A 21,533-nucleotide genomic window follows, 5' to 3' on the forward strand; every position below is an offset into this window, starting at 1 on the left:
CTGTTGAGTTTCAAAGATATACGTTTGAATGGCTACCATGTTGAAACAAAGAAAGAGGAAAACATGGAATATCTTTGCATTACCTCCAGTGATACCCAAAAGTGTATACTGGAGAAGCTTTGTGCGCTCTCATCAGGGTTGTATTATACAACCATACGGACAATTGAGGCACATAGTGTCATGGACCAAGAGTCCATTGACTCAAATGCTTTTAAGCTTTGGCATGACAGGTTGGGTCATCCTGGATCCACCATGATGCGCAGGATCATCACCAACTCTAAAGGACATCCCTTGTTGACTAAACACATTATGTTATCAAGTGACATCTTTTGCCAAGCTTGTTCACAAGGGAAGTTGGTGATCAAACCATCACAACCAAAGGTTGATGTTGAGTCTCCATCATTTTTGCAGAGAATTCAAGGGGACATTTGTGGACCTATTCATCCCCCATGTGGACCATTTCGGTACTTTATGGTCTTGGTGGACGCATCTACCCGATGGTCACATGTTTGTCTTTTATCTACTCGGAATATGGCATTTGCTAGGCTTTTGGCTCAGATAATTAAATTACGAGCCCAATTCCCAGATTATCCCATTAAGTCAATCAGACTCGATAATGCTGGTGAATTTACATCTCAAACTTTTGATGACTACTGCATGTCACTAGGCATTGATATTGAACATCCTGTTCCCCATGTGCATACTCAAAATGGCTTGGCAGAAGCTTTAATTAAACGCCTTCAATTGATAGCACGCACTTTGCTAATGAAAACAAAGTTGCCAATTTCTGCTTGGGGATATGCCATTTTACATGCAGCATCACTTGTGCGATTGAGGCCCGTCGCCAACAATCAATATTCTCCAATACAACTCGTATTGGGGAATCAACCAAACATTTCACATTTAAGAATTTTTGGGTGTGCGGTATATGTGCCCATTGCACCACCACAACGTACTAAGATGGGCCCTCAACGCAGATTGGGAATTTATGTTGGTTTTGATTCACCATCTATCATCAGATACTGGAACCCCTGACGGGTGATATTTTTACCGCACGATTTGCGGATTGTGATTTTGATGAGACAATCTTCCCACCATTAGGGGGAGAAAAATCTGTGTCTAAAGAACAAGGCAAACTCATTCCTGAAGAACGACATGAATTATCATGGAATGTATCCACATTGTCTCATCTCGATCCTCATACTGCTCAATGCGAAAACGAAGTGAGAAGGATCGTTCACCTCCAAAGTATTGCAAATCAGATGCCGGATGCATTTAATGATGCAGCAAAGGTGACAAAATCTCATATCCCAGCTGCAAATGCACCCGCACGGATTGATGTCCATAATGGACAAAGCAATGTGCCAGCAAATGGTTCATCTGCTGCACGCCTAAAACGTGGCAGACCACTAGGCTCAAAGGATTCAGTTCCTCGAAAGAGGAAGTTGATGGACAAAATGAATCCAAATGAAATAAATAGAGAGCCCACAATTCATAATTCAAATGCCCCCAAAGAGGGACAGGTACTTCTTGAAAAGGAAAACGTCATTGGTGAGACAAGTGCCCCTGGAGTGGCAATCGTACCTGAAAGTCAAGAAATCTCCATAAATTATACGTCCACTGATGAATTGTGGAGTAGAAATGAGATGATCATCGATGATATATTTGCATTCTCAGTGGCTGCTGAGATCATAAAAGATGATGATATTGAACCGTGCTCTATTAATGAATGTACACAGAGGCAAGATTGGCCTAAGTGGAAAGATGCAATCCAGGCAGAATTAAATTCTTTGGAAAAAAGGAGTGTTTTTGGACATATTGTTCCAACTCCACCCAATGTGAACCCTGTAGGTTACAAGTGGGTATTTACAAGAAAGCGCAATGAGAAAAATGAGATCTCAAGGTATAAAACGCGACTCGTTGCGCAAGGTTTTTCACAAAGGCCTGGAATTGATTATGTGGAAACGTACTCTCCAGTAATGGACACAATTACATTCCGTTACTTAATAAGTTTGGCGGTTTCAAAAAAACTTGAAATGAGACTCATGGATGTCATTACCGCATATTTGTATGGAGAATTGGATACATATATATACATGAAAGTTCCAGAAGGATTCAGGCTGCCTGAAGCAGCCAGAAATAAACCACGGGGCATGTTCTCAGTTAAATTGAGAAGATCATTATATGGGCTAAAACAATCTGGACGAATGTGGTACAATCGCCTCAGTAAGTATTTACTGAAGGAAGGATACACAAATGATCCTATTTGCCCATGTGTGTTTATTAAGAAATCAGAGTCTGGATTTGCGATAGTGGCAGTATATGTCGATGACATGAATCTAATTGGAACTTCTGAAGAGCTTCAAAAGACTGCTGATTATCTCAAACGTGAGTTTGAGATGAAAGACCTTGGAAAGACAAAATATTGTCTTGGCTTGCAGATTGAGCACAGTGCTAATGGAATTTTGGTGCATCAATCAACTTATACTGAAAAAGTATTGAAACGGTTTGGCATGGATAAAGCCCATCCACTTAGCACTCCAATGGTCGTTCGATCGCTTGACACTAAGAAAGACCCATATCGTCCAAAAGGGGATGATGAAATGGTCCTTGGTCCAGAAGTACCATATCTTAGTGCAATAGGTGCTTTATTGTACCTAGCACAATGTACCAGACCAGACATATCATTTTCAATAAATCTGTTAGCAAGGTACAGTTCTGCTCCAACAAGGCGACATTGGACCGGCATCAAACATGTTCTACGATACCTTCGTGGGACAACAGACATGGGGTTATTCTATTCCAGTGAATCGACCAATGCCCAGAGTATTGTTGGTTATGCTGATGCAGGATATCTCTCTGATCCACATCAAGGACGATCACAGACTGGGTATGTATTTACATGTGGAGGAACTGCAATCTCATGGCGCTCAACAAAACAAACATTAGTGGCCACATCTTCCAATCACTCAGAAATACTTGCCCTCCATGAAGCCAGTCGTGAATGCGTTTGGTTAAGGTCGGTGATCCATCACATCCGAAGCACATGTGCCCTACCCTCAGCAACAGACACTCCAACAATCCTGAATGAGGACAATGCAGCTTGTATTGCTCAGATCACAAGAGGGTATATCAAGGGTGACAGGACCAAGCACATATCACCAAAGTTTTTCTATACACATGAGCTCCAGAAGAGTCAAGAAATCAAAGTCAGACAAATTCGCTCAAGCGATAACCTGGCAGATCTCTTCACTAAATCATTGCCAAAATGTACATTCCAAAAGTTAGTGCATGGCATCGGATTACGACAACTCTGCAAGCAATCAAGTTGGAGCATGCAAAATCAGGGGGAGCATTCAAGAGTCCTCTAACACAGGACATATGCGCGTTGTACTCTTTTTCCTTCGACTAGGGTTTTTCCCACCGGGTTTTTCCTAGCAAGGTTTTAACGAGGCAACATGAGTGCATTACCCTTATGTCCCAAATAAAGTTGTACTCTTTTTCCTTCGCTTAGGTTTTTTTCCCACTGGGTTTTTCCAAGCAAGGTTTTAATGAGGCAACCAATCTAGGGACATGTGGTCTTCAAGGGGAGTGTTATAAAGTAAGAAGTGAAGTCCACATGAGATAAAGTAGGGGTATTATCAAAAGATGGAATTATGATGTTGGGGAGAAATCATGTTGAATATTTAATTCAAAGGTTTAGATCAAAAATTGAGTTTGGATCATGTGTGGGAAGGTGCATGATAGCTTTAAGATGGACAGTCCATATGCATTCCCAACAACCAATCCAAATGCCTAGATCAAGTCAAAAATCTTTGATTTGGTCAACGGTCAAGATCTGATCTAGAATCAGATTAATGGTTTAGATTGAATAAGTTCACATAATAGTACTATAGACCCTAGTCAGTCAACCTCTGAATAGTAGTATGAGTTAAAGTCTTCCAAGTCTTCCAACCAATCAAGTGGTGCCATTTGGCGAATGATGTGTTCCAACCAATCATATGCTGCCATGTGGAAATTCCAGTTTAATTTCTTATTTTCAAATTCTAAAATTCACTAAAAATACTTTTGAGTTCCGAAAAAATCTCAACCAAAAAAAAAAAAAAAAAGATACTTGTGGCAATGTCTACTATTTTTTAATGACATCAAAATACCAAAATTCCAACTTCAAATTTCCAGCAATTAAATTCTTCATTGAATATACCAATATTTAATTCATGAAAATCCAAATGACCATAAATTGAACTGTGCAATTTTTATAGTGTGCATAACAAATATTTTTGAAATTTTTCGAGGGCTCACATGCATTTTGGTCCAATCTTACAGTATTCCCCAACCACCCAAACAACCAATCGTGTAGCTTTTCTTCTGCTTTCAAGTCCTCCAATCTTGAATAAAAAGTTGTGTGAATATTTAGTCTTAGGGTATGTTTGGTACACCGTATTAGACTCTGGATAGGAGTAAATAGTCCATGTCAGTTGTTTGGTGTCAACTTGTATTATTTAATTACCTGACTGTGTTAAACAAATTGAGCTTTTAATCCTCTCCTTACTTGACTAATTAATACAACTCACACACTCAAATTTAGATAATACACGCTTCATTAAAGCCTAGGGAAAAACAAAACACGCTTTCTACGTGAAAAAGCATACGCTCTTTATCTTCTTCTCCCTAGTGTTCTTCTCTTCTATTTTTCCGTAACTTATATTTTTCACTCTTCTCCAGGTGTCTCACTCTCTCTCTCTCTCTCTCTCTCTCTCTCTCTCTCTTGAATATGCTTCTTCTCTCTTCATCTTCTCTTTCTTTATATATTTCCTCTTTTATGTTGTCTAATTATCTCTTCGTACCATTTCATTTATATTTATTCAATACATTTTATTAAGTTTTTTTGTAGAAATTAGGTTATGAGTTTTTCTTCAAATTTTTTATTAGGCGAAGTGTTTTTCTTCAAATAGGGTTTTGTTCATCTCTTTTTGTAGTTTTTCTATAAAGTTGTAGACTTCTACTTGGTATATGTGCTTTGATGCAGTTTAGTTTATGAATAACTTTCCATTTTGCTCTAATCACCTTAGTATGTAATCGCTTTGAATTGTACATTATTTGGTACTGTTTTTATTATCATATTTGAGGATGAAATTTTTATAAGATATGAGGAGTTCTCTAGTATGTTAATTATGTTTTCAGTTTGGAAATGATCCATAAACAAAATAAGTAATATTATGGATAAGCAATCAGAACTCTTTGAAACAGATTAATTCTATCTGACAAAAATTAGTGAGTACAGTCTAACGTACCAAACAAGCCCTTAGTCTCTAGCTTTTGTTTTTGGGAATTTGGGTTATGTGGAGAGGTTTTGGGCAATGCATAGAATTAGGGTTGGAGTTTGATAATAGAGAGAGAGAGAGAGAGAGAGAGAGAGAGAGAGAGAGAGAGAGAGAGAGAGAGAGAGAGGATGGGGGTTGGCGGCTATGGAGGGAGGGGAGCAAAATGTTGGGTTAAGAGGGGAGAAGATGGATGCGGGGGTGGTTGGGTCATGGCTTTAAGGTAGGAAGCTGGAAGGGTCGGGAGGGGGAGGGGTGGGAGAAGGTAGTTGTGGTGGATAAGGAGGGGCTGCTAGGTGGCTATAGGGAGGGGTTGTAATAATAGACCAAACTGCCCCTGAATGTAAACAAAAATTAGAATAATTTGACAGAAATTGGGGATTGTCCTTTAATTGTTTGGATTTCAAAATACATGGACAAAATTGATCAAATTGAAACCATGTGGACCTTAGTGGTAAAAGTGGTAAAGTATGGACCTTAGTGATAAAAATGGTAAGGTATAAACTTTAAAATGGTAAAAATAGTAGACTACATTAGGGGTGAGCATGGTATGGTATTGAGCTCGTACTGCTACTGATACCAGAAATTACAACCGATATGGTACGATACGGGATTATCGTTTGCCAAAGTTGGTACTATACCGTACCGTGCCAAATTGGTATCGATACCATTTCGGTACCAAAATGACACAACTAAAAAATGCAAGACAAAATGAATAAGACAATGAAAATAGCTACTAAATTTCATAATTCATTCATATGATATGCCCTGAGAATCCAAAGCTTCAGACTGAAGCTTGAAAACAAAACACAACTTTTTTCATCATAATGTTGGCTACTTAGATTTAATTACAACCATACCATACTCTATTGATACGGTACGGTACCGATTATCTCTCTATTCCAAATAAAATGATATAAAATCGGTATAGTAGAGTATGATTAGTGTTCGGTTTCGATATTTCAGTTTTAGTTGCCTACCTCTGGACTACATGACCAAAAATGACTTTGTCGATTTAAATACTAATTATAATAGGGAGCTTTAGTTTTAAAACGACCAACATAAAATTATAACCCTTCCAGTTTAATCGTTCTCGTCTACGCACACTTCTCGTCCCGATATAGAAGACAAGCCACTGCCACAGCCACCGCCACCGCCACCTTGCGAAGAAGATCAGTATCGCTGTCATGCCTTGGCAAGGCAACACTCACTGAGTAAGTACCGGCAATACCAACCACTGCCTCAGACGCCAGTAAGTCTCTCTGATTCCTCTTCCATTGCTTCTGCTTGCATCCATTTTCAGATTTCATTCAGTTCAGAACACCATTTCCATCTCCATCTATTTGTGTTCAAATTCTGTGTGGTCATAGAAGATCTTATAATAATTTGAGCTTTTCCGTATCCAAAGAAGATCTTGCAATTGGGCGGCAATGAGGCAAAGGCAGAGTGTTGCTGTTTCATCAGCAGCAGAAACAGACAGAACCCAAAACCCAATTCCTTCAAAATCAGACCCACAACAAAAGAAAGCGCAAAACTTTGATTTTCTAGGCTCATCGAAGAAAGTCTTTGCACTCTGCTTCGCTTTTCGAATAGCGAATGCTCTGTTGGTTCAAACCTATTTCAACCCAGATGAACACTGGCAAGCCCTTGAAGTAGCACACCGCATCACTTTCGGGTAACCACTAATTTCACAATTTCTCTTTAGAAGGCAAAGAGTAGAGAAAAATCTTGATTTAAAGGTAAATCAAACTAATTTTGATTTGGGTTTTTGCTTTCTTGGTTTTCTAAATGGCAGGTATGGCCATTTGACTTGGGAGTGGGAAAAGGGGATCCGTAGCTATTTGCATCCTTTGCTCTTTGCTTTGCTTTACAAACTGCTTGCAGTGTTGGGTCTTGATACCCCATGGTTCATGGTAATGGCTTTATATACCCCATGTTTCCTGCTAACTGTATGTTTGGCTGACTAGTGGAGATAAAGTTCATACTTGTTAGTAGTTAATAAATGATCATCGCATAGATGCATTACTTGAAAATTTTACTCGTGGGTCCTAAGGATTTTAAACAATGTTGAAACCAGCATTTCTGGACATTTAGGAGCTTGAATAGAAATTCTGAACTAGTTCATTACGGGTTACAAAATAATTTTACTTCTTTAAAGCATGAAAACTTAAGCTCCTTAATTATTCTTTTGTAGTATTTATTCAATATTAAGTTATCTTGTGACCCTAGTCTGCCCGTAATAAAATGAGGTATATTGGTGTCTAATGCATGTAAGTATTGCTAAGGTTGTTTTGAACCATGGGTGAACTTAGGTATAGTAGAGTCTAGGGTATTTAGTTATAACCATCAAAATAATCTTACTTTGATTTTGAGCTTTACATTATTGTCGCAGTTGCTTATAGAAGTTTCTGTGAGCTATTATCTAATGTTGTAATCAAGTGATTCAATCAAGTGATTCAAAAGACTGAAAAGCTTTTTCATTTGCATTGGTATTTCTTCTAGAAAGATTTCTCTTGATTTCCATCCGAAAATGACATCTAACTTCTACTGCATGAAGTAATTGTATTTCTCCTTGTGGTTTTTGAACTTTTTATGGTTATCTTGTTCTATGTAGGTCAGGGCTCCACGGCTGTTTCAGTCCTTTTTTTCTGCATTTGGTGATTTATACTTGTACAAACTCTCTGTCATCCTCTTTGGGCATTGCGTTGCAAAGTGGGCTGTATCCTTTTGTATGAGAAGTTTTTCACTCATTTAATGATAATATTTTATGTCCAACTCTGTGTATACATTGAATAGTCACATTCAATTACTATTACTCACAGACGCACTATGGTAAACATCTTTTTGTTTGTGGTAGAGTATGTACTTAACTCAATTGCAGCTCTTTTCACAATTGACAAATTGGTTTATGTTTTACTGCCTGACTCGTACGTTATCAAATAGTTTGGAGACTGTTCTTACCCTTGTGAGCCTGTACTACTGGCCCTGTTTGAGGCCTTCTTCCAGCAAACTTCCCATGGAATCAAGGAAGTGGGGTTTGATTGTTGCCGCATTAGCTTGTGCTATTCGACCAACAAGTGCTATCATATGGCTGTATGTTGGACTTCTTGAGCTATTTGTGACACGTGATAAACTGAGATTCATTTTTCTGGAGGTTGCTCCTATGGGGTAGGTATTTAGCCAATCTCCTGAATACCTTCTTTACATCAAGTGCTTAAAATTGTAAGGAACTTTATCGTGAATTGTTCGCATTTCTAAATTGTATCGTAAGTGATATCATGGTGGTTTTTGTCCTGTTTGTTTTACCTTTTATTTCTGTGTAGTGGACTAGTGATTTAAAATTAAACTTGAACAGTGGGTTTTTTAAATTAAGCGATGTGGAGTTATGGTTCATGAGTGGCAACATTAGAATTAGAGATACATGCAAAAAGAAAAAAAAGAAAAAAACAGAAAACTCGGTGCCACACTAACAGGTTTTCATATGAAGGAGGGGCAGCTGAAAGGTTATTGGTGATTAATGAAATGTGATATGCATATGATTATGGTGATAAAAACAGTATTGATGATGTTTGCTACCCTGAAACGTCTGGCACATAAAGTCAATTCTGGGCTTCTATATTATTTCCACATGAGTTTTAACCTGAATATTAAAAAATTTGCAAAATGGTCATGCTTTATTTTTGTTTGGTAGTTGCCATGTTTTCAGTTAAGCAACATCTAAAAGAATAGCGTAGCCCCACTGCAGAGTGAAAAAAGATCATAATCAATTGTGTACGCCCCTACATTATCTGCTCAAGCATTCATGTCAATGAGTGTGTATCTTTGCATGGTGGAATTTTTATTATTATTGTTGTATTTACTTTTTGACCTATTGTTTCAGGCTCCTGGTGCTCGGGCTTACTTTTTTATTGGATCGTTTGATGTACGGCTCATGGGTTTTAGTACCTCTTAATTTTCTAAAGTTCAATTTCCTTTCTGCGGGTGGAGATTATTATGGGACTCACAAGTGGCACTGGTACTTCACTCAGGGATTTACAGTCATGATATTCTCCTTCTTACCATTTTCTGTAGCTGGCATCATGCAGTCCAAACATTGGAAGCTTTCTGGCCTTATTGCATGGGTTTTAGGACTTTATAGTGTGCTAGGCCACAAAGAATTCAGGTACCCTTTCTATTAGTTTATTATATAATTGAACATGGTTCTTTGACCTTTCATTCTATTTACAACTAATACTCCTCTATTTTGGCTTTGAGTAGGTTCGTTCTGCCTGTGCTTCCTATAGCTTTGATATTCTCTGGACATTCATTAGCTGCATTAAGAACAACGATTTCTGCAAATGGTAGAGGGAAAGAATCATCAAATATCCATAGAACATGCCCTGCAAAAATGCAGGTGGCCATCTTTTTCTTGCTCGCTACCAATATTCCAATGGCCCTGTATATGAGTTTGGTTCATCAGGTACATCAGTTTTCTTTTTTCCTGGGTAGATTTTGATTGTTCGTTTCCATTTACTCAACTTTAAATGCTAGACTTTACTTCTGTCTATAATGTTTTCATCTAAGCTTTTATTTTTACTTTTGTTTAAGTTTTTATTTATCACTTTCCTTGTTTCTCTTCCTTTCTTTTCCTTGTCAATAATACTTTTCAACATGTTAGACAGAGAGGAACTGAGGATGTTACATACTATCTATCCAAAGAAGTGCTTGATGGAAAAGTGACAAATATACTTTTCCTAATGCCTTGCCACGCCACACCTTACTACGCAACCGTGCACCACAACCTTCCAATGAGATTCCTAGACTGCTCACCAAGGTTTGAACCTTAGCAACTTGGATGGAATGATTTTCTTTCCTTGCCGTTTTTCATGCAATTGGTACTTCATACATTGTTGGAAATTTTTTCAACAGAGAAGAGAAAGGAATCCCAGATGAATCGGACCATTTCATGATAGATCCTGTTGGTTTTGCATCAGAGTTTGCAAAAAATTGGTCTTTACCCAGTCACATTGTATTATTTGATTCGGAAGAAAAACTGTTGAAGGATTTTCTAATCTCACATTCTTTCAAAGAGGTACATGCTTTTGGCTCATATTACTGTTAAGTTTGGTGTCTCAGCCAAAGAAGCAGAAGTTGGATCTTAAATTTCTTCCTGAGCTATTACTGAAACTTATCTATCTGGCCTATGACAACAGATAAAAAGGTTTTTCCATGCTCACTTCAAAGTGGACCGTGATCTTCAAGCGTCAGTTGTTGTGTATGGTTTCACGGGCGAGTGATTATTGTTTATGCAACAAACATTACTCCAGTGCGATGAAACTGGAAAGAATTTATTGACTTTAGGTCTTGACGAATTGAGTGAATGGCCAGAGCTTGGGGTTATTGTGGATGTGCGCATCTCAGCCGATTCCAACTTCAGATCATCAATTAGTATGTAACAATTTTTTCCTTTCTTTAACCCCAGAATTTATTAATTATTTTATTTATATTCTTTTCTTGCCTTTTTTGTGTGTATTGCGTTAAACTTGGTATGTCAACTTGGATACAGCCTAGATGTTTCATATTGTGATATCCATCATGCTAGACACAGAGGCAACATGGACACAGGCTGTGCCAGTGAAAACCGATATCAATTTTGACTGACATAGCTATATTGCTTTCTATCTATGCATATTCTTTGAATCACACTTCATTCCCTTTGTTTTGGCCCAAATAGGTAGAGTGTAGATTATTATAATCATATATGCTAACACTTGAATCAAATTTTAACAGAAGGAAAAAGTAAAAGAGTTGGGTATGAAATTTTCTCCTTGGTATAGGTAACTGTTTGATACATTTAGTTGCTACTGGCCAATTCATTTTCCATAACAGTGGAGAAGGGCCTAAAATGTTGAAATACAGTGTCCCCAGAATGTGTACCGTGAGTAAGCCGAAGTAGTGTAAGAAACAAAAAACATTGGTAAGATCAAAATTACAAGTTGAGCATTTTTCTTTTTTTTCCTAAAGATTTTTGCATAGATGTTTTTGTAGGTGCTCCTTCCTTTTCACTTCCATTTCTGAATAATCATTTGCTTAGGAATTCTATAAAGTTGAAAGTGCAGCCTTTTACAGATCAAGAACTATATATTTTTCATCTGAAAAAAAAAAATTGAGGATAGCAATTATGATATAATGACAGAATAATTACAGATAAAAGACACTGGATATTCAGAACTCCAGCATGTTGAGCTTAAAAAGCTGCAACATTTCCCAAGTGACAGGAACTCATCCATAAAGTCTCCTTGATCATCACAACTCAAAATGATGCCCTCAAAATTTAGTAATCATGAGTAGGCACTGCTTTGTCAACACAAAAGAAGGTTACAGGATATCAAAGATGGCTCGCTCAACAGCTAGATTTTCAATCTTCAGTGTTGTCAGCCTTTTATACTGATAAAGTCATTAAGTCATAAACAGGGCTCAGTATGACTTGGCTCATCACTCATCATTCCTACTTCTTGTAAAATATGTAAACTGCATGTGCTTTGAACTTGCCTAGTTATGCGAGTAATGTTAGGACCGCATTGTAGATCACATCTCTAATAAAGATTGGGCCGCCGGAGATCACCTTTACGACACCTTTTTCATTTTACACTGTTCTCCTTAGAATGTTCTCTCTCATGAAATAATTTTGTTCTATTGAAAAATAGTAAGAATAACATAATTCCTACCCATCTTTTTATCTCTTTGTTTTTGGGACGATGTAGGTATTCTTTGTGGATGTATCAGCTTGTTGTTTAGCAGAAATGATGAAGCAGGAATTGTGAATTGATTTATAATTACACAAGTAGAGGACAAATATGCACATGGGTGCAATGCAACACATTGATTATAGCAATAGCTGGCAAGACTACTTTTTGTAGAATTGAAGATGATATTTCGTAAATGAAGTAGAAACCATGAGCATATGGTTAATGGTTGTGGCCCATGTCTTGTAACGTTGATAGTCGTCTTCCATGTCTAGCTTGAATGTACCCCTACTCGTTGTTAATACGATAAGATAACCCGTGCCATTCTCATCTGCTGCCTCTGAATCTTTGTACAGCTCCGCATGCATGTCCAGTATGGTACCTAAGACAACACACACTGATTAGTTGTCCCTTTTCACCACGTTTGGTGGCTTAGATTGAATTGGATTATGTCATTTAAATTTGATAAGTGTCATGACCGCTGTTTGGTGAACTTATAATTGTTGATATTTGACTTAATAAATTGGACAACGGTCCGTCCAATTGCGGGGTCCATCCAATATTTTGTGTTTGACAAATCTCATCTGGAGGTGTGAGACTCAACTCCGTTTCAGTCTAAAGATGAGCCACCAAATGAGACCCAGACTACAATCCTAATGAAAACATTTACTAGTTATTGTGGAAAAATAATGTAGGATTCAATTTTTCTCCAACATTTTTCCTTCAAACTCTCTCACATGAGATGAGATTCAATTTTTCTCCACGTAGGACCCATGTGACAAAGTTAGGATAAAATATTGGGGGAAAGTTTAGCTTTGTAGCATTTGTATGTGCTAGACTTTGTGCAAGTATTAATGGGGAGCTGATTTCCCCACTCTCATTTTCTCCACTTACACTCTCTTTTGCTTTTTAATATTTTTTAATAAATTTTGTTCTTTCTCTTTCCTATTTTATCATTACCCTACATTAATTTCTTTTTTACTTCACTTTTATATTATTTCTTTTTCTTTATAATTAATTTTCTAACTTATACACCATTTTCAGTATTAAAGGGGAAAAAAAAAAACTTAATTTCTTACTCGATTAAAGGAAAAAAAAAACTAAAAATGTAGTGCAAGTTGGAAAATTAAGTATAAAGAAAAAGAACTAATATAAAAGTGAAGTAAAAAGAAATTAATGTAGGGTAATGGTAGAATAGGAAAGAGAAGGAACAAAATTGATTAAATAGTAAAAGAGAGAGTGTAAGTGGAGGAAAGGGGAGTGAGGAAATCATATCCTTATTAATAAATCTAAATGAGAGAGAGAGGAGGGACTTACTTTCCTTCTTGCTTTTTAACAGACTCAGCTTCCTCATTTTAAGAACAACCTATAATGTTGAATTATGAATTGAAGGTTAAGCTAAGGCTTTCTTAACCCCACAAGTAATACTTTTTTACCATACAGGCTTTATAACAAAATAGCAGTGGACAAGTTTAGCATCTAACGCAGACCTTGGCTTCACTGTTCAGGATGACAGACACTGATCTAACCACGTACTTCCCTGCAAACACACAATTTTGAAACTCATTAGCATACAGATGGATAGTAAAACAGAGTATAGATTTAGGACTAGGAAACCATAAGCCAGGAAATAAATTTACAGAACACAAAATAAATCAATGAAGATCTAAGATTGGAGTTCAAACCATCTGGTGTTTCAATGCTGAGCTGGGCACCTATTGCAAGCATTGATCTATACTTCTCAAAGTCGAAGTCAACCTCCGGGTTGTCCTCGATCGGCATCACTGGTGCAGCCCCATTTAGTCTGTTCTTGCATCCTGATCTTTCTTTTAATGTAGCTGCTCCCTTCAATGCTACATGTTTCACACAAAACCACAAATCGAAGAAAGAAAGTAAGAGTTAAAGGCCTTCAACATCCCTAAGAATATTCTACAGTCCGTGCGCATGAGTGACTAACCGTAGCATTCTTAAATACCATATTACACATGCCTAATAATATTCTACAGTCCAGCGCACAATAAATAACCCTGCTCTTTTCAGAGACAACCCCAAGTGTCGCTCATTTTTGCATGAAACAATGGTAGAGAAGCAGGATAGTAGGATATTTACATGTCGTAGCTGCAGCTGTTAGAGTTAAGATGTCACTTGCACTTGTACTAGTCATGGCTGAACCTATCACACTGCTGAGCTGCTCCTTCTTTGCCCCCATTGCTCCTGCAACTTTCGCACACTGCGCCGCCACTAGCGCGGCTGCAGAAGCCACTGCGGCTTCCTTGGCAGTGCTTGAGCCATTGTTGTCTGAGCCTTCAGCTGCAATGGCTGCAAGAGCAGCTGCAACACCTGCCATAGATATTGCTGCATGGACTTCAGCTCTTTGCAACCTGTGTTCCTCTTTTCGCCTTTCCTTAATATCTTTTAGCCATTTCTTGATTGACATATTCTTAAATGGGACTATCTTCCAAGACATCTGCATAGAGTAATATAAATTCTTGTTCTTGAGAACTATGGAAAATGAAGTGTGGTAAAAAGTATGAGCCAATTTGACTTACCCATTTCTTCCGGAAAAAACTGTTGTAGTTCAACTCTGGATGCATTGCTTGTTGCATCCATATAAATGACTGAAGGAAAGGAAAAAAAAAAATAAAAAATACAGGATGTTATCAATGAAATTGGTTTTAAGATGTTGAATTAGATGTACTTATATACTATATGTATGAGTTATTCTCCTCATCTGGATGTCTACACGTTATTATCGTGGGGATGCCATTGTAAACAAGGAGAAAAGCAGGAAGGGGTAGTAGAAAATACATGACGTCCTATCGATAATAATATCTGGACGTTATGAGAATTTCAATATTATATATATATGTTCACCTTCACATCATTGGATTTCCAAGGTGGTGGAGGCTTGAGATCTGCATCATCCATCTGTGCAAAGTTGGAAAGCTTATGAAATTTCGTAGGGTCTGATAAATAATGGGATTGATTTAATCTTAGAAGAAATTAATTGGACCTACCATGTAAGGAGCCTCCTTGTGACTCTCAAACTTCACAATCGGATCGTCTAGTAGAACCACAGATTGGTCTTGTTGCTCTGGTTGGAAAGCTTGAACTGCAAAGTTGCACCATGCAAGGGAAAGAAAATCCATTGTCTCAGGATGTGCCTCAGAAGGACTTGGACTGAAATGTGAATCCATGCAACTGGTTCCTAAGGTACTTTGGAGATGAGTTTAAGTTAAGACAATGAGATTGGACTGCTTAAACTCAAATATGTATAGAAATCTGAAGTTTACAAGTGTACTTAAATAAACATGCATAAATCACCATCATATATAGCCATGTTATGATGTGAGTTCTCAAGCATTTTTGGGAATTAAATAATTAAAGGGCAATGCCTAGTAAATAAATTGGGTACATGTTGTTTCCCTGTCCTCTCCATGCACCGTCCCAAAAGCTTCCACCAAAAAAAATTTGGACAGATGAGATATTACAGTTGGAAAGGGCTTTTTTTTATTTATTTATATATATAATAGTAGCCAACAAAGGGACCAAATTGATGTCATAAGTTTTTATTTTAAAAAATAAAAATAAAAATAAAAATAAAATAAAATAAAATAAATAAAAACAGATTTTGATTAGGGCCACTCAAACATCCAATGAGAGAGAGCACATGCAAACCACTATAGAAGCATTGAGGCTAAACTTATAAAGAGAATCAAATAGGGCCTTGGTACTTTAAATGAACACCATAAGTTGAGGCTAAGCATGGGGGAATTTAAGATGAGGAAATTATAGTGTTAAGCTTTTGCTAGAGCTGGCTAGGGCCACCACATCAAAGCCTCTGTAAATATAACAGTCTGGAAAAGGAAGACATAGGCATAATAACAAAGCAAGCATGCACTTGGTGACTTGGGCCAGCATTGGGATAAAGCAAGCAGACATATATGATTGATGTGAACATTGATAAAGGAGACGTAAATAAACATGTATCATTGGATTTAATCATTATTTCATTAGAATAAGGCTAATGCTTGATTAACTAATTGTTAAGACGCTTAATAAAGATTAGCTTTTCTGAATTAAAGAAAGGGTTATGAAAGTTAGCTGAGTAACTTTCATGGTTATGGGGTCACCTTACTTGATTTTTGTTCATCTGCATTCATGGACTTCTGAAGATTTGGTTAAAGGTGTGCTCATTAGGCTCATGTGACAACCAAACACTTAATCATGCTTAGATGCTTATTAGAGTTTCTTTAATGGTGGATTATACCTCCGAATATGAGTCCAGGGGCAATGCATGATTTCTTGATTAGTTTAATTTAATGGCAGATCTACATGGGGAAGAAAGTTTTATGATTAGCCGATAGCAGTTCGATATATTGTGTTTCCATGGAGGCAGGCTACTAGAAATCAAGAAAAATTGTAAAGCATTTATAAAAACATCAGAAGGGTAGCAAAACATGAAACATCACAAGATTAGTATTTCTTTATCACTACGGCTTCCTTTATTTTCATAAATATAAATTTGAATATGTTTCGAGAAAATTGTTGTTGGCGTTTTCTAACTCTAACCACTAAACACAAATCCTTTTGCAGGTTCACTTATGGAAATCTTGCTACGGCTTCTCCTTCCTATAGAGAATAAGGTTTGGTGGAATTCTCTCGATGTCGCAGGCAGCGAACCACCCACATTGTTGCAATCCGAACAATTCACCGGACCATTCAATCAGTAGGAGCAATGGACGGTGTGTACAAAGGGCAAGGACGTAGTCAACACGAGCTGATGGCTCACGCTTACTAGGAATTCCTTCTTGAAGACCAACAATTACAATTATCTATCCCCAACACGATGAAATTTCAAAGATTATCCAAGCCTGTCGACCAATACTATAAACTCGTTGAATACATCAATATAGCACGTGTGCAGCCCAGAACATTTAAGGGCATCACATACTTCTTGTTGCCTCACTGTTTGAAGAAAATGAAAACTAAAAATGGCATGAAAGTTTAGTATGTTGATCCAAACCGAACATTAGTATACTGACTCGAACCAATGTGAATCCAAAGCATCAGTTAACGGAAGATACTGCCACCTATCAAAACTTCGATACAATTAACGGGTTGAACTCTCTCCCAAACCAAACAAAGCCGTACCTATACCTAGGTGCCATTCTAGTGAAACACATGTTCTTTTTAGCGTCATTGTTTATCTTTGATCCATTTTTTGTACCACAGTCGCCCCATGAGCTTAGACCTTGGGTCTAAAATGGGGATGCAACTATATGACAAGCCAGTGTTAAGGCTCAAATAAAAAAGAAAAAGAAAAAAGGGAAATAGCCAATTGTGCCGTGTACATGGGCTTGCTATCATCACGTCGAAGAATATAAGGCCATATTTGGTTAGTTGGATTGGATTGGATTGGATATATTCAATTAAAATGAACATGGGTCCAGTCTCTTGTTTGATGAGCTTAATTGTATCACAGATTGGATATTGGACCCGAGATCCAAGTCACAAATAACTACAACTCTGGAACCCAACCCCAAATGTGGGTTCAGAACGAACGCAAGCTCCTCGTCATCTCCCTCAGCGTCCTTCGCATCGTATGTTCTATATTTTTGGTTCCCTCTCGCTCTCTCTCTCTCCCCCCTCTTTTCTCCTACCCTCTCAAAAGCTATGATTCTGCCAAATCCAATCTCGCAATCTCTTGGTATTTGCCTTTCTCATCCTATTCTCTTTTATTATTTTTGTTATTTTTTCATTATTTGTGTGATCTGGGATTTTTGTGTTGATCACGAATCAATGTTTGTTGTGCGAATAGGGTTTGGTTTTGGGAAATTTGGTGTCGTTTTGGTCTTGCTTAGGCTCACGATTTGGGGTTGATTTGTTGTTTTCTGGGTATTCATGTTGTGGTCGTGTGCCATGGCGTCAAAAGAATTTTCTTTGTGCGTTTTTTTTTTTTTCTTTCGAAAATGTTCTAATTTTCTTGTGGTGAATCTTTCAAATTTCATAGCTTCATACAATCGAGTTTTTCTTTTGTTTTAATTTAACTTCTTTTTTTCCCTCCTGCTTTCCAAAATTCAAAAATTATTATTATATTATTCAGTCCAATCCAAAGTAGGTATAGCATCAAACAACAAACTCAAAGTCTAATCCATTCTCAAATACAAATTTCAATCCAGTCTTGTCTAGGGGTGAGCACGGTTTGGGTTGGACCGATTTTTGCCTCAAATTAGAACTCATTTGATACTATTCATCCAGTTTGATTTGGTTTGGTTTTAATAAAAAAAATTCAAAAACTGTCCGATTCGAGTTGAACCAATTTCGATCCGGTTCCAGTTCGGTTCGGTCTTGAACCAGATTATAAAAATTATTTTTTTAAATACAATTCTCAACTGAAATATTATTATTTTTACTTGAAAATTAACAAATTCTTCAATTTCATATAAAAATAAATATTAAAGTTAGAAAAGAGAGAGATTTTGAAATTGAACTTGAATAAATATTAGTTTTTTTTTGTGAAATTAAAAATATAGCATTAAATATAATTATATATTTTTTAATTTGACCGGTTCGGTTCAGACCGATTCGGTTTTTGAAGATATGGAACCGAATCCAAAATCGGTCCAAACCAATTTTAATGACAAATCGGTTTGTTAATGACAAATTGGTTAGTTTTAATGAATTCCGTTTGTTAATGACAAATCTACATCTTTGTTATAGTAAAAAGTATTTAAAAACAAAAACAAAAAGGAGTGTAAATTGAAAAAATTAGAATAGGAAAATCAGCACCCTTAAAAACAGATACAATAAACCATCCATACTTGTAAACGTTTAACAATGCACCACCTCTGCCCACTTTGCATCCAAAATAGGGTCAAATAGGATTACGTGAGATGCAGGAGGCCACTTTTTCAGGTATTTTCATCAATTCATGTCGTAAACAAATAATTTATTTATAAAAATCTTTAAAAAAGAATTAAATTTTTTATTTAAAAAAAACTGATGGCTCTTTCTCCACTAGATGCACCATGTATATCCCCTATCTTTCCCTCTAGCCGCCAGCCCACCCCTTTCAAACGGCTGCAACCAACTAACCACCCAACCTCCCCATCTCCACCTCGAGGTGTCCGAAGCCCTGGAGCCCTGATCCACCATGATAGCCTCCTTTCCCTCTCATCTCTTTCTCTGAGGCCAGTTGAGAGAGAGAGAGAGAGAGAGAGGCTCCTATGTTTAGGGAGGAGGAAGTAAAAATATTTGCGAAACTAGTTAAAAGAGACCTTTTTCATATATAAAGAAATTCTAGGATTACATTCATCATTCAGCCAAAAAAGTCACTAGTCACTAGCCACTAGTCACTAGCCACTAGCCACAAAGGGTCATTACAATAACTAAGCGGTCTAATATCAAAATTAAGACAATCTGGTGTGCTTTCACTAACGATCACACAGGATCAAAGAAACTCTAGCGTAGGCATCCTAACTAAGATTGCAAACTCAGAATAATCAAAAAGAGATAAAGCTTGAAAAAACCAAGCCACAACAATATAAAACTCTCACAAAGGAGAGATGAAAAGCTCTCACAAAGGAGAGATGAAAAGCTCCCACAAAGGAGAGGTGAAAAGCTTGCACAAAAGGAGAGGTGAAAAACTCTCATAAAAGTAGAGGTGAAAACTACACAGAGACTTTGAGTTCTCTATGACTTATTCTGAACATAAAGAAACAGCAAAAAGAATGGTGGTAGAGATCCGACGTCGAAACGCAGGTGGATATCCGACGCCAAAACGCAACCACTTGTGATGGTTGGAAGAAAATCATAACAAAACGAAAACAAATAGGAAAAATCTTTTGTCTCTGAAAACGAGGGAAGAATGGAGGAAGAGAAGAGGGGAGAGGGGAGAGGGGAGAGGGAAGGAAGAACACTGACTTCCTCCCCTTTCAAAGTGAAAACAACTCTAAAAGGGTTTTTTGAAAGAGGGGCTAGGAAAATAGACCTTTTTTTCAAAACCTCTATTTAGTAATTGACCTTGCAAATTCTATTATGATATAGAATTTTGGTCACATACTATTATCCCTTCATATAAATGTACCAGTGTTGTCCCTATAGTGTCTTTCTTTTTTCATTACTGAATAGAGGTTTTGAAAAGAGCCTATTTTAACATAAAACGAAAAATAAATTAGGGCTCATGAATTGACCAAAAGGACCTTAAAAGGTGGCCCCGTGCATTTCACGTGATCTTATTTGATGGCATTTTGGATGGAAAATGGACAGAGGTGCTACATTGTCAAAACGTTCATAAATGTAGGTGGTTAATTTTAATGTTTTTTTATTCTATGTGGTAAGTACACAAAAGTAGAAAAGTCCAGATGCTATTTTTGGGATTTTCCCTTTTCAATATATAGAAGATTAATAACAAAAGATTAAAGTTGATGACACTTCTGGCCCAACGTTTGAGGCCTTGGGTTATAAGGCCGTGTGGTATATGTATACTTGGGCATTACCATACACGCAGTGACCACTATAATGACACTCAATAGATAAAACCCAAACCTCCACTTTGCAAAAAAGGCAAGATGTTTTGTTGTTTGGGTTTTGTTTTTTAAAAGCTACTTTCCACAATGGTTAGTATGGATGTGACAAAGTGACGAGAAATTATCGGATGACTATAATATCACGTGACATGTTTTAAAATGGTACATATATTGAGTTCATATCACATTGTCATATATGCTGACTTTGGTGTTACGTTCATACAGAAAAATTACTCATCCCCATTTTCCTCCTTTCTCAAAATCATCTTGTTACATTAGAAGATGGGATGGGTTTTGATGTGAAAGCGGCGGCCTATACAACTGAACTTTTGGTCGAATGTATATGGTGTGCATAATGGGTTGTGGTTGGATATGGCAAGTTGTGTATGTGCACACGCATGTTAGGTCATGGAGTAGAGAATTTTAGCATAAAGTTCTTGTTGGTGCAGCATATAAGTCCAGGTGATGGATCCCTCAAATCAGGGACGGATCTTTGAAGAGGGTAACCTGGCTATAGCTCAGGTGACTTGTATGTTTTTAAGCCTAAACTAAAACATGGCGCCCAAGTATAGCCTTTCCACACTTTACGCATCCCCTTCTTCCTTTTATTTTTTTGAGAGAATAACCCTTTCCTGTACGTAGAAAAAAAAAAAAAAAAAAAAAGCAGAAGTAGAATTAGGAGTATATATTCTATTAGGACTACGTCAACTAAAAGTAAAGGAATATCCATCTTGTTTTCAAATATAACGTCGATTTAATGGTAGTCTTTTTTGTTTTACTAGTTTTTATTTATATGTACTCTTTACTAGGGTATTTTGTTTTATCAATGAAATTTATTTGTACCGTCGAGCTTTGTATCTTCTTAAAATGTTTGTATGGTAAATTTAGCCCACTCCGTTTTCAAATCATTAATCTGTGCTTGCCTAAAATAAGTTTATTCCGTTGAGATATATATA

General features: G+C 37.1%; 2 protein-coding genes across 4 annotated transcripts; one reads left to right on the forward strand and one right to left on the reverse strand.

The window, feature by feature from the left end:
- The first annotated feature begins 6,384 nt into the window (after positions 1–6,384).
- Positions 6,385–12,479, forward strand: LOC117615888 (GPI mannosyltransferase 3). 3 transcript variants are annotated; one of them, XR_004584078.1, is made up of 11 exons: positions 6,391–6,573; positions 6,730–6,996; positions 7,117–7,234; positions 7,936–8,040; positions 8,203–8,489; positions 9,202–9,483; positions 9,579–9,780; positions 9,983–10,134; positions 10,230–10,392; positions 10,514–10,748; positions 12,065–12,479. XR_004584078.1 is itself a non-coding variant. In XM_034345062.1 (10 exons), exons 2-10 carry the CDS (start codon positions 6,752–6,754, stop codon positions 10,595–10,597), a joined length of 1,638 nt encoding a protein of 545 aa, XP_034200953.1. In that variant the 5' UTR covers positions 6,385–6,573; positions 6,733–6,751; the 3' UTR covers positions 10,598–11,003. The 3 variants fall into 3 exon arrangements, 2 of the variants coding, with proteins under 2 accessions (XP_034200953.1, XP_034200952.1); XM_034345062.1 differs by lacking the exon at positions 12,065–12,479 and having other exon boundaries at positions 6,385–6,573; positions 6,733–6,996; positions 10,514–11,003; XM_034345061.1 differs by lacking the exon at positions 12,065–12,479 and having other exon boundaries at positions 10,514–11,003.
- On the reverse strand, positions 12,208–15,386 carry LOC117634869 (VAN3-binding protein). The gene is made up of 9 exons (XM_034369174.1): positions 15,371–15,386; positions 15,060–15,254; positions 14,921–15,012; positions 14,596–14,664; positions 14,156–14,513; positions 13,732–13,899; positions 13,537–13,586; positions 13,364–13,412; positions 12,208–12,428 (listed from the first exon to the last, which is right to left on the reverse strand). The coding sequence occupies exons 1-9, from the start codon at positions 15,384–15,386 to the stop codon at positions 12,208–12,210; spliced, it is 1,218 nt and encodes a 405-aa protein (XP_034225065.1).
- Between the last annotated feature and the right edge of the window lie 6,147 nt (positions 15,387–21,533).

Source organism: Prunus dulcis, chromosome 1 (genome assembly GCF_902201215.1).
Source record: "Prunus dulcis chromosome 1, ALMONDv2, whole genome shotgun sequence".
In the NCBI taxonomy this organism is placed as follows: domain Eukaryota; kingdom Viridiplantae; phylum Streptophyta; class Magnoliopsida; order Rosales; family Rosaceae; genus Prunus; species Prunus dulcis.

Coding starts and splice junctions, on each gene's coding strand:
- LOC117615888 (XM_034345062.1), top strand. CDS start 6,752: ATGAGGCAAAGGCAGAGTGTTGCTGTTTCATCAGCAGCAGAAACAGAC. Junction 10,135..10,229: donor TTCCTAGACTGCTCACCAAG/GTTTGAACCTTA, acceptor TTTTTTCAACAG/AGAAGAGAAAGGAATCCCAG. Junction 10,393..10,513: donor TCTCACATTCTTTCAAAGAG/GTACATGCTTTT, acceptor CTATGACAACAG/ATAAAAAGGTTTTTCCATGC.
- LOC117634869 (XM_034369174.1), bottom strand. Junction 14,514..14,595: donor GTTTTTTCCGGAAGAAATGG/GTAAGTCAAATT, acceptor TACTCTATGCAG/ATGTCTTGGAAGATAGTCCC. Junction 13,413..13,536: donor TCCTGAACAGTGAAGCCAAG/GTCTGCGTTAGA, acceptor TCAACATTATAG/GTTGTTCTTAAAATGAGGAA.